The sequence below is a fragment of the Galeopterus variegatus genome, unplaced genomic scaffold (genome assembly GCF_000696425.1).
Source record: "Galeopterus variegatus unplaced genomic scaffold, G_variegatus-3.0.2 Scaffold588, whole genome shotgun sequence".
NCBI classification, from domain to species: domain Eukaryota; kingdom Metazoa; phylum Chordata; class Mammalia; order Dermoptera; family Cynocephalidae; genus Galeopterus; species Galeopterus variegatus.
The window spans coordinates 36,021-47,209 of NW_007726699.1; the positions used below are offsets into that span (position 1 = coordinate 36,021).

The following is an 11,189-nucleotide window of genomic DNA, read 5'->3' on the forward strand; positions in this document are numbered from 1 at the left end:
ACACGTACTGAAAGCCTCTCATGGAAATGAGAAATCTGAGTTTCAGATTCAGTGGTTAAGTGTAGCCTAGCCACACAGTAAGTGGTGAAACCAGGTTTATGACACCCAATGGCCAGCCTCTGAATGTGGAAATGACAGCGCAAAAATTGGTTTGTGGCCTCCTAGAGAATAGATCATGGACATTCAATTCATACAACCATAAAATGTTAGAACTAGAACAAACCTTAAGAGATCAGTTCAATCAAAAAAAAAAAAAATAGTTACTGTGGCTGTAGTGTGGAGAGGACTAGGTGCTTGGGCTGGGGAGCACTGCAGGGAGCCTGGACCAGCCTGCCTGCCTGCCTTCGGTCAACCACCACCATAAAAAGAAAAGACAGGATTCAATGTCTCTCTACCAGGAATGGAATAGAATACTATATAACTTGTGTCATCTAAATGCAATAACAACCAACACTTTACCAAATCTTTTTTCATATCTCTCTTTCTCTCTTGTAAGGGTCTGAAGAAACAGAGATAGTGATCCCAACATAAGAAAACTTTAAAAGTAACTTATTTTCTAAGATTCTAGACTTGAACAATTACTGTTGATTTTAAATGGCAAGTAAAAGTATCGACAAAGTAGGCATGACTAGTTTGAGAGAGAGCAAAATTTTTCAAAGCACGTATTTAATGCCATGCTTTTATACTTAATAAACTATTAATTAAAACTCCAAAAATGCCACAAAAGAGTTTATCCCTAGCTACTGCTAGAAGATATTGCCTCAGAAGCTCCACACCTAATAGATCTCGAAACTAAAATCAGATAGGGTTTGGGGTTTCAATCTTCAAGGACAGAGCAGCTTAATTCACTAATCAGGCATGAAGCTGTGCGAGGCCTCACTTCATTCTTCTACCAGATAATGCAACCTACTTTCTAAAGTTAACAATTCCTTCTTCAGCTTGTCTAGGCTTTCTAGGGTACTCTAAATATTTTTAATTCAACAAAGTCTAACCAGCCTCTCCTCAGCAAATAATCCCCCCCAATCCAATATCAGCTCGTGTAAAAGGCTTCTTTGGAGAAAAAAATGCAACAGCTTCAAAAGAAAGTAAATGTAATTTGTACTTCCTCACAAATTATAAACACTGTACAATTTTTTACAAATGCTGTATGAGAATTTATTTGAAAGAATTCTGGTTTTATATTATAGAAATACCATACTCAAGTGCAGTATCTGTTGTTACTGTAATAACTATGTAGCTACCTGACAAAGATTTATCCATAAAAAAATGTAAACGACAAAAAACAACTTCCAGGGTTTTTGCCAGCCTTGTAAAAATGGATGGTGCACTGCAAGATCACAGCTCAAACCCCCCAAAAGCACAAATAGAAGAGTAGCTTTTTCCTTACATACCTGTCTCCTCGACATTCCATCCAAAGTTGCGAGAGTCTTGTATGGCTTGCCCTAACAAGGCTGCTTGATGCATCAGTTTTTTAGGTATGCAACCCACATTCACACATGTTCCTCCAAGACCTACAACATTGAGAAATCGATTTATAGCCTGATTCACAGCATTCAGAGAAAAAGGTCAAGGATTATTATAATTCTATGAAACATCATATTTTGTTTGCTAAACATGGCAATACTGTTTATATAAGTTTGTTCCTAAGTCTTGTGACATTTCTAAGTTTGGAGAGCCTTATGTAACAACACAGTAACGTCATCCTAAAACAAAACAAAAAGAGGCAGATTTCCACAATTTTCATATACTTCAAAAAATTCAAAATTGATTACTGATAGAGACACCAGAAAATAATAATTTATTATGTGCACAACCCTGTACTTGCCATTGAATCTATGTATAGAGCTACATGATAAAGGGGTTGTCATGCTGGGCATGGTTAGATTGCAGTGGGTCTGAAACTAAACATAAAATGTGGCATATGTGTACTTTTTTTAGGGAGGTGGCTGTGAAGATTAATTCTAGGTGTCATTTTGATTAGATTGAGGAATGCTGAGAAATCTGGTAAAGCTATATTTCTAGGTGTGTCCCTGAGGGTGTTTCCAGAAGAGATTAGCATGAGAACCTGAGTGGACTGGGTGGGAAAGATCCACCCTCAATATGGGTGGAACCATCCAATCCACTGGTGGCCCGGAGAGCGTAAAAAATTTTAAAAAGGCAAATCTCCCTCTCTCTATCCCCTGGAGCTGGGATGCACTCTTCTCTCTTGTCCCTGAACATCAGAGCTCAAGACTCTTCAGCTTTTGGGTTCCAGGACTTATGCCAAAAACACATCAGCTCCCCTGGTTTCGAGGCCTTTAAAAGGCAAATCTCCCTCTCTCTATCCCCTGGAGCTGGGATGCACTCTTCTCTCTTGTCCCTAAACATCAGAGCTCAAGACTCTTCAGCTTTTGGGTTCCAGGACTTATGCCAAAAACACATCAGCTCCCCTGGTTTCGAGGCCTTCGGACTTGGATTGAGCCACGCTACCCACATCCAGTTTGCAGATGGCCTATTGTGAGACTTCTCTTCACAATCACGTGAGCTAACTCCCCTAATAAATTCCTTCATATATTTATAATATATCCTATTGAGTCTGTCTCTCTGGAGAACCCTTACTAATACAGGCCTACAGTTTTCTCTTGATTCTCCAAAGTACTCATGACTGCCCCCACAAAAGTGTAGCATCCCTAAGGTTAAAGAACATGATGATAGCTTGTTTCCATTAGAACAAAATGCAGGCAGATGGGGAGGTGGCCAAAATGACACGAGAAGGAGTGCAAGATGACACTACACGTCACACCTCAAAAGTTAAATCCTCTGAGGGGAATACTACCAGATCGTCACTGTGGAGTGTAAGCTCAACAGGGCAGAAGGGATATACCTAGCACCCAAGGGATATACCTAGTACCTGACAGAATTGACACTTAATATTCGCTGAATCAATGAATTAGAAATTGTGACACCACCTTATCTGGACTTCCTGCTTCTTGCCTCCTTCTAATGCAAGCAGTCAAGTAATCTTTATAAATTTACACATATCACTCCCCTACTTTAAGCCCCTCAAAGGCTTCCCACTACACTTTGATTCATTCAAATTCCTCATCTTGGCCTACAAGGTCCCGTACAGTCTGACACCTGCCTTCTTCCTCTCCGGTCTTACCTCATACTAGTGCCTCCAGCTTCCACTACCCATGCCACAACCTTGAAGGATTCTTATCTACCTCAGGACCTTTGTATGTGCAGTACTGAGAAAGACAGAGAAAAGCTGTCTGGAAGGTTCTACCCTGAGCTTTTGGCACAGTTGGCTCATTCTCATTCTTCAGGCCTCATCTAAATGCCACCTCTTCAAAAACCTTCCTTGATACTGATAGTCTTCTCAAAGTTAAACTCTCTCCTTTACCCAATTCCTCTTTATCCCACTATACAATTTTTTTCAGTACCATTTACCATGATTCATAAAGTTATTGCTTATCTTTTGTCTCCCCACTAGAATGTAAGCTCCACAGGGCAGGAACTTCTTATGTACTGTGTTTATACTGCTACATCCCATGGCCCTGGTTTATAATAAGTATTCGACAAATTTTTTTGAATAAATGTATATGAACATATAATTTACCAAGACTCAGAAGCAGCAAGGGTTATCCATTAAGATATCTGATTCCAGTAGGAGGTGGATTTAAAACAAATACACAGATGAAAAGTTTAAATTTTCGGTTATTAAGTCCCTAAGTATACTAAATTACTCAAATATTTAGCTTTAAATCATAGCTTGTGGATAAGGCTTTTTACTATCTTGACTCTGTGTCAAAGAACTTAAATTTTTAGCATATAACCTGAGTCCAATTTTAACTTAGTACAAGTGAAAGAGGTATATGTTTTTGTTTTTATTTTTTTAATTGAATTTTTTATTGGGTTTTAGGAGCCATTTTGATCAGTGCCAGGGAAAATCCTGTTTCTATAAAACCACTTCTAAAATATTTTAAAAGCTTACCCCATCTAGTTCCAAGAGGGGTTGGAGTGACAAAATCCAGGACCATCACCTTCTTGCCATATTTGGCTGCCTCCTGGAAAATAAAATTATTAAAATGAATTGGAAAAGTTAACATAATAGATTGGAAATGGGCTGTTAAACTCCATGCAGTTTTTACTAAGCTATAATGCCTAAAGCGTAACCAGTTATTGGTATCTAGGAATTTTATATCATGATAATTAGTTCAACTTCAGGATAAAAATTAAGAGATATTCAGATGGTTGTGAGAGTAGCTTTAACGATTATGCAGATTACAGTTGTAAAATTATTAGAATCAGCTGGAACCCTTAATTAAATAATTCCACTCAAATAACAGAGTAAGCAATAATCTGGGGGGGAAAATGTGATATTTCTAAGCAATTGGTAAGTAACTAGTAAACCGGGTTTACTGACGTCTACAGCCCTTGACTCAACCTGTACCCTACCTATAAAGGTGATATTTTTAAAAGTATTCCTGAGATTTATCTAACACAATTTCTAAGGCAGAATACTGGAGAAGTTTTTCTTCTGAAATTGTCAGATTTCCTAAAATTTTCATGTGAGGAGCCCATGAAAAAGTTGACGATAATCTCTGAGGTTTCCAAATCTATTTTAGAGGAGCACAGACAATAGTCAGAAGTTTACTTTACAGATTATCTTTTATTTTTCTCAGAGAATAAGCTTTGTGTACTGACAACTAGACCTCCGTAGGTTATTCAAAAAGACTAAGTCTATGTGTCCTTAAAACACACCATCACTAGAGTAAAATACATCCGGTATTACTCCTAGATCACTTTCAGCAAAGCACTGCTTCATGTTAAATACTGGCCTGCTCCTAATTTGGACAGCTTCATTTGAATCTACCTTTACTGATTTCACTACAAGCTATAACTCAGGGGAGTATAACCACATCATCTTTTACAAGAACCTGTTGGGTAAGGATGACAGGCCTAAGGGCTCCTCACACGGAAAACATCTCATTTCAGGGCTGAGAGCCTCACTCCTAACCTCCTCATGTACACGTCCTCTTCCCAATCACCCCCAGGCCAAAGAGTTAGTGACAATTCTTTTAATTACATCATACACACAGGTGGCAAATCATTTTTAGTAAATAAGTTAAAGAAATCCAACTGCTCTCCATCTTTCTATTGGGCAGGAGAGGTTGTGAATAAGGAAATAAAAGTGAAAAACCACATATTAATATTTATAAAGAGTAAGATACATATTTGTTTAATTACAAGCCATTTCCACACAACACCCTTACTATCTTGAAAAATCAACCAAACTTAAAATGAACGATACTGGCCCGAAATACTAGGCCTTACACCTTTATGTAAAAAACATATCTCAATATGGAAAAATGATTGAGAAAGTTGTTCCTTAACATGTCCTGCCCAAGTTAATGTGCAAAATGTCACAGGAGTGGATCAAATAAATTCCAAGAGAACTTGGAAAAATCTGTCAGGGATGTGAATATTCTAACCATAATCCAGATAACACACAACACAAAGAGCCTTGCCTTAGCAGCTGCCAGTCCTCCTGAGCCACCTCCAATGATGATAAGGTCATAGTCATAGGACTCAGGAAGATCCTCAGAGCCATTCATTTTCAATAGCTTTTCAAGTCTCCCCTCCTTATATGCCTACAGAAAAACAATGGAAGGGAAAATAATTTAACTTAAAAGCTGCAATACCCAAAATGTTTTGTAAGAAAACCTTTCTTTAAAGAAAAGCAAAAGGAATTTTCAAAGAAAAAATGTTTACATTACAATATACAAATAGAAAAATATTCAACCTTCCTTCAAGTGGTGATCAGTAATTTGCTTTCTTTTCAGTTATAATCCCTGAGGACTATGTCCTAATGCCTTTGCACATCACAATGAACTATTTTGAAGTGTTCACATAGTACCTCAATGTTAGTAACATCCTGACAGCCCAAGAAAATCAACTCAGGACTGAATTAAGTTTGATCAATGGTCCTTTTTCTTTGGAATTTTAAAACTAGATTTTTAAATTAGATTTTTACATAGTACCTCAATGTTAGTAACATCCTGACAGCCCAAGAAAATCAACTCAGGACTGAATTAAATTTGATCAACGGTCCTTTTTCTTTGGAATTTTAAAACTAGATTTTTAAATTAGATTTTTACAAGCATTAGTATGTTTTTAATGGAACCATCAATATAGTTTAGCAATCCTCTTTACTTTCTAGTTAAAAGTAGAATGAGTGGGTAAAGGTCTCAGACTAAGATAGCAGCTTGGTAAATATGGGCACAGCTAATAATCTCAATGCTGTGAATTGATTGAATTGTCTCCCCAAAGTTCATATATTAGAAGCTTTATTCCCATTGTAACTGCTGAGGGTGGGAAATCCTGTTATGGTAATTGAAAGGTGAGGCCTTGAAGAGGTGATTGGATTGTGCCACAGTGAATGGATTAATAATGGTGGTCAGAGGCATGGTTCCGAGAGCTTTAAAAGGAAAGCAAATGAGAAACTGTCTCTCTCTCTCTGCTCTGCCATTTTATGCCATGTGAGACCCCTGGGTTGCTGTCACCACCACCAAGATGTGTTCCCTGGACTATGGACTTCCCATCCTCTGAAATTATAAGCAATAAGTTTTGTTTTCTTATAAATTTCCCAGTTCCAAGTATTTTCTTATAAGCAACAGAAATGGACTAATACACTCAATATAGCAATTTTAAGAGATACACTGAATATTTAAAACTTTTCTATACTGTTTACCCAAGGCACAAAATCTCAAAATGCAGACAAAATCATTAATTGGCCTACATGAAAAGTTAAATGTATATGTAGCTGCTTTTGCAAGGCATTTTAAATAAGGACTCAGTAAAACTCATTCCTTTAATCTGCATATGCATGAAGTTTCTATATTATATTTAGTTCCCATTTGCTTGGCATGTAACAGGATTTATAATTTAGGTGTTAGACTTTTTTAAAAAATCCTTTCATTCCACTAGTTTTTATACACAGTTATATTTCATATTGGTTTGGAACACTGTTTGGTGATATATTTAATATTACCTTATATTAATAAAAACATGGCAAACAAGAGTTAATGATTAGAAAAGTTAACAAGCACAATACAATGTTTTTTAAAAAATCAAGTCTTAACTTTAATCAAAAAAGCCCCCACACTTACCAGCCCAGACTCCTGCCTACCATCAGGTGGAGGGGGTGAAAGGCAGAGGTTGGGGTCAGCAGAAGAACAGGGTGCTTGGAATGTGGAAGGGGGTGCAGTGGAGGAATGTGCAGGAGGAAGCACAGCGCTGTGGTTGGTGCTTGGCAGCACGGTGGGCATGCACAGTGGTGCGGGGACTGAAGGGAGAACACCCAGAGACCAGCAATGGTGGGGATGAGACCGCACCACCCTGACAGTCTGCACAAAAGGTCTAATATGAGAGGCTGGTAAGCACAGCCAGTATTCATCAACTGGCATTATGGCCGAGGCTCCTCCTTCAATATAAGGCACTGTGGGGGAAAAACAATTTTGTAGTAATAGCCATTTAGATCAAAGGATCAATATAAGCTTCAGATAACTAGTGTTACTCCCTTGTTGGTGTCAAGGAGAAGGCTGACTTGCTGGTTTTAAAGAGTTAACTAATAAATGCAGCTAGATGTTATTCTGGAAAAAAATCATGCAACCATTTTTAATCTCAGCCTCATTTTATCTGCGTGTACTTAGCACAGATGGTGAAAGAACGCAATCACTGGCTGTCTAAATGAAAACCACCCATTCTTGGAACCTGCCTCCCCCAAAATACCTACTATAACAAATCGTACTCCCTCCGCCAATGTTTACATCTGTTCTTTACTGAAATTCTGTATCTAACCTGGGTTCTTATGGTTTAAGCTTAAAGTCGAATTATATTAACCAATGCAGATTAAGAAAGCTCTGAATATTTCTAACTCTGTAAGGCAAAAATCAGTAAGACCCAGGCAACTGAAGCATTCAGCTGATCCTAGAACTAAACATTGTTTTTAAATCTTAATTCAACTTAAAATTGAAACTGCTGTCATTCAGTTCCAGGTAAGTGGTATAAATAAGATAGACTGTAGGAGACAGCTCCCTCACACAGTATAAGAAGGGAACACAGAGAAGGAGTAAGGACAGAGAAGAGAAAAATGCTCCCACTCTCCTCCAATTATAACTGTTAGAAATACTGGCTGTTGGCTGTAGTGGCTGATATAGAAGTTGTCAAACTTTTTAGTCTCAGGATGAACACAGAGAAGGAGTAAGGACAGAGAAGAGAAAAATGCTCCCACTCTCCTCCAATTATAATTGTTAGAAATACTGGCTGTTGGCTGTAGTGGCTGATATAGAAGTTGTCAAACTTTTTAGTCTCAGGACCCCTTTACAATCTTAAGTTATTTAGGACTCCAAAGAGCTTTTTTGTTAATGTGGGTTTATTTATTAATATTTACTGCACTAGAAATTAAAACAAAGAAAAAATTTTTAGATTTATTAATACATTTAAAAATAATATACCCATTATATGTCAACATAAATATTTTTATAAAAAGTATGTTTAAATTAGTGAGAAGGGTGGCATTGTTTTATATCTTTGCAATTCTCTTTAATGTCTGGCTTAACAAAAGACAGCTCATCATCTGTTTCTCCATTAAATCTGTTGCAACACTGCCTGCACATAGCCTGGGAAAACTCCATGGTAGACTTGTAATAAAATTAGAGTGAAAAAGGCAAATAGCGTATTAGAAATAATGAAAACAATTTTGACCTCCAAGTCCCACTGAAAGGGCCTTGGGGGCCCCAGACCACACTTTGAGAATCACTGCTATAAGATATGAGTGTAGATACACAACACCTCACACCTGCACACATCTGTCACTTGTTTACATATTGGATAGTCTTCCTTTTCTTCCATCTGCCTATCACAGCAATGCCTTTCCCTCACCCCACTCCTAATAAACACTGTTCCAGACTCCCTCCAAAAACGGCACAATAGGAAAAGATATTTAACTTTAAAATTAAAATAATCCTGATTCGCCCCCGCTCCCCCTCCAGTATGATTCCTTTTCCTTTGTCACAGACTTATACTGGTTTTTCCTACCATTATACATAGCTCCGGTGTTGAACTGACCTGAGCTAAAATACTTGCTCTACCACGAAGCTAAGTGGCTTGGACTACTCACTTAATCCTTCATTTTTTTCCTTTTGTAGAGTGTAATTAACATACTCCTGTACCTCTTCAAATTGTTGAGTTTAAGAGAGGTAATGCGCATTACTTCCTATGGTGTTTCTACAGTGGCTGATAGGAAGGAATCCCTAAATTACTAATTCTCCCCTTCTGGAAGAAAAACTGCCTGAGGCTAAATCAAGAAGCTTTGGAGTGTGTTTTACAGGTATTTCCTGAGCTTCCCTGCACCAGCCATCACCTGAAATGCAATTTTCCTATCAAATCCTGATCCAGTATATAGATAAGACTAGCATGATATTACTTTTATTCAATGTACACAAACATTCTACCCTTCTAAAGCATTCCCTTGGGGGCAAGGGGAGTTCTTTTACAAACACTAAGACCCCAACACAAGGCCAATTTCTTCCACCAAGTCTCCCCAAAGTTCCCAAACAACACTCTTCTTGCAACCCCAATAACACGTGTTGTCAGGGAATTTAGCACACAGACTGTTCCCCTACCTGGGATGTCCTCTTTTCTCCACTCTAGCCCCTTTCTTCAAGATTTAACTGGAAGCTTTTTCTTGAAAGACTGAGTTGGGTGCTCCCCCTGAGATGTTACTGCCACCATCACACAATCCCATCAACTCCAAAAGGACAGGCAACTTGTCTTTCATTTCTGCATCCCCAGTGCCAATTTTGCATGTGTGTGATATTAAAAAACATTTCTAGAATAAAAGATTTGGGTACTAATTCCAGCTCTGCTATGCACACCAAGAGGCTGGACTTCAGTTTTCTTGTACATAAAATTAAAGGTATGGAAAACACTTTGAAAAAGTACAAGGGTTGTAGCAAAATGGGCTAGGAGTTTATATTTAGTCCAAACCTGAACCTGATTTTGCCACTTACGTGTAATTTGGGGCAAGTTGCTTAAATTCTCCAGCCTCAGTTTTCTTGTTTACAAAAACAAACAGGATAAAACATGCACCTCATAGGGATTTTTGTGAATTAGACAATCCACATAAATGTAGTACAGTGCCTATCACACAGTAAATATACTGAATACATTAGCTACATAGTAAGGCACAACAGTAATATTATTGTATTGAAGTGGCACTGGGGTATTAAAAGGAATGGTGAATAATTGGCAGTTTAGGTTTCAGGTGGAGTAGAGCTAAACAGCAGGTAAGATTTACAGCCACTGCCATAGAAGATTCTTATTTCCAATATCCCAAATGTGCCAAACTGCTTGAATTTCATGTTTCACACCTCACGTGCAAATAAACAGCCTGACTTTCCCTAATTGCCACACAAACTCATGTCTGGGCTATTCAAAAACAAAAACAGGACTGTCCAGTTAGCTCAGCTGGTTAGAGTGCACTATGATAACAACATCTAGGGTTCAGATCCCCCAGACTGCCCAGCCGCCAAAACAAAAATCAAAAAAACAAAAAAACAAAGGAAAAAAAATCCAGCAGTGATTATATAACCTATACCAGACCCAACTGCTTATTTCCTTTGAAATATGAAGGCTATGTCACAGACTTATGCCACAGCATCAGCTGGGGTTATAGCTTAAGTCTCTTTTGCTTGAGAGGACTATGGGGAAAAAACAGAAATGATGCTACAGGATTTCTAGAAAGAGTAGACCAATGGCCTAAGACAGCAGTTGGCATGAGGCGGGTGGGGTGGGGTGGGGATGTTTAACAGCCCTTGAGCTAAAACTGGTTCTTATACTTTTAAATGGTTGGGGGAGGAATAGTACTTCGTGACACATGAAAAGTATATTAAACTCAAATTTCTGTATCCATATGTAAAATTTTATTGAAAACAACCACACCCATTTGCTTCTAAATTGTCTATAGCTACTTTTTTTGTAATAGCAGCAGAGCTGATTAGTTTTTGCAACAGAGGCCATGTGGCCCGAAAAGCTTAAATTACTTGTAATGTACTATTTGTCTTTTTATAAATTTGCCAGCCTCTGGTCTAGGGAAATTTTGAGTCAATGTTAGTGGGTGGTGGTAGGTAGAAAATACCAAACAG

At 38.0% G+C, this 11,189-nt stretch overlaps 1 protein-coding gene across 1 annotated transcript in view; it reads right to left on the bottom strand.

The window, feature by feature from the left end:
- TXNRD1 (thioredoxin reductase 1) overlaps nucleotides 1–11,189 on the bottom strand; it is a gene marked incomplete at its 3' end in the record, with an annotated part of 84,068 nt that overhangs the window by 25,829 nt on the left and 47,050 nt on the right. Inside the window, exons 4-6 of the mRNA XM_008570287.1 lie at nucleotides 5,511–5,633; nucleotides 3,974–4,046; nucleotides 1,392–1,511 (exon numbers count right to left, since the gene is read on the bottom strand). Of these exons, the coding sequence (XP_008568509.1) occupies nucleotides 1,392–1,511; nucleotides 3,974–4,046; nucleotides 5,511–5,633 (316 nt within the window). The remainder of the gene's footprint in view (nucleotides 1–1,391; nucleotides 1,512–3,973; nucleotides 4,047–5,510; nucleotides 5,634–11,189) is intronic.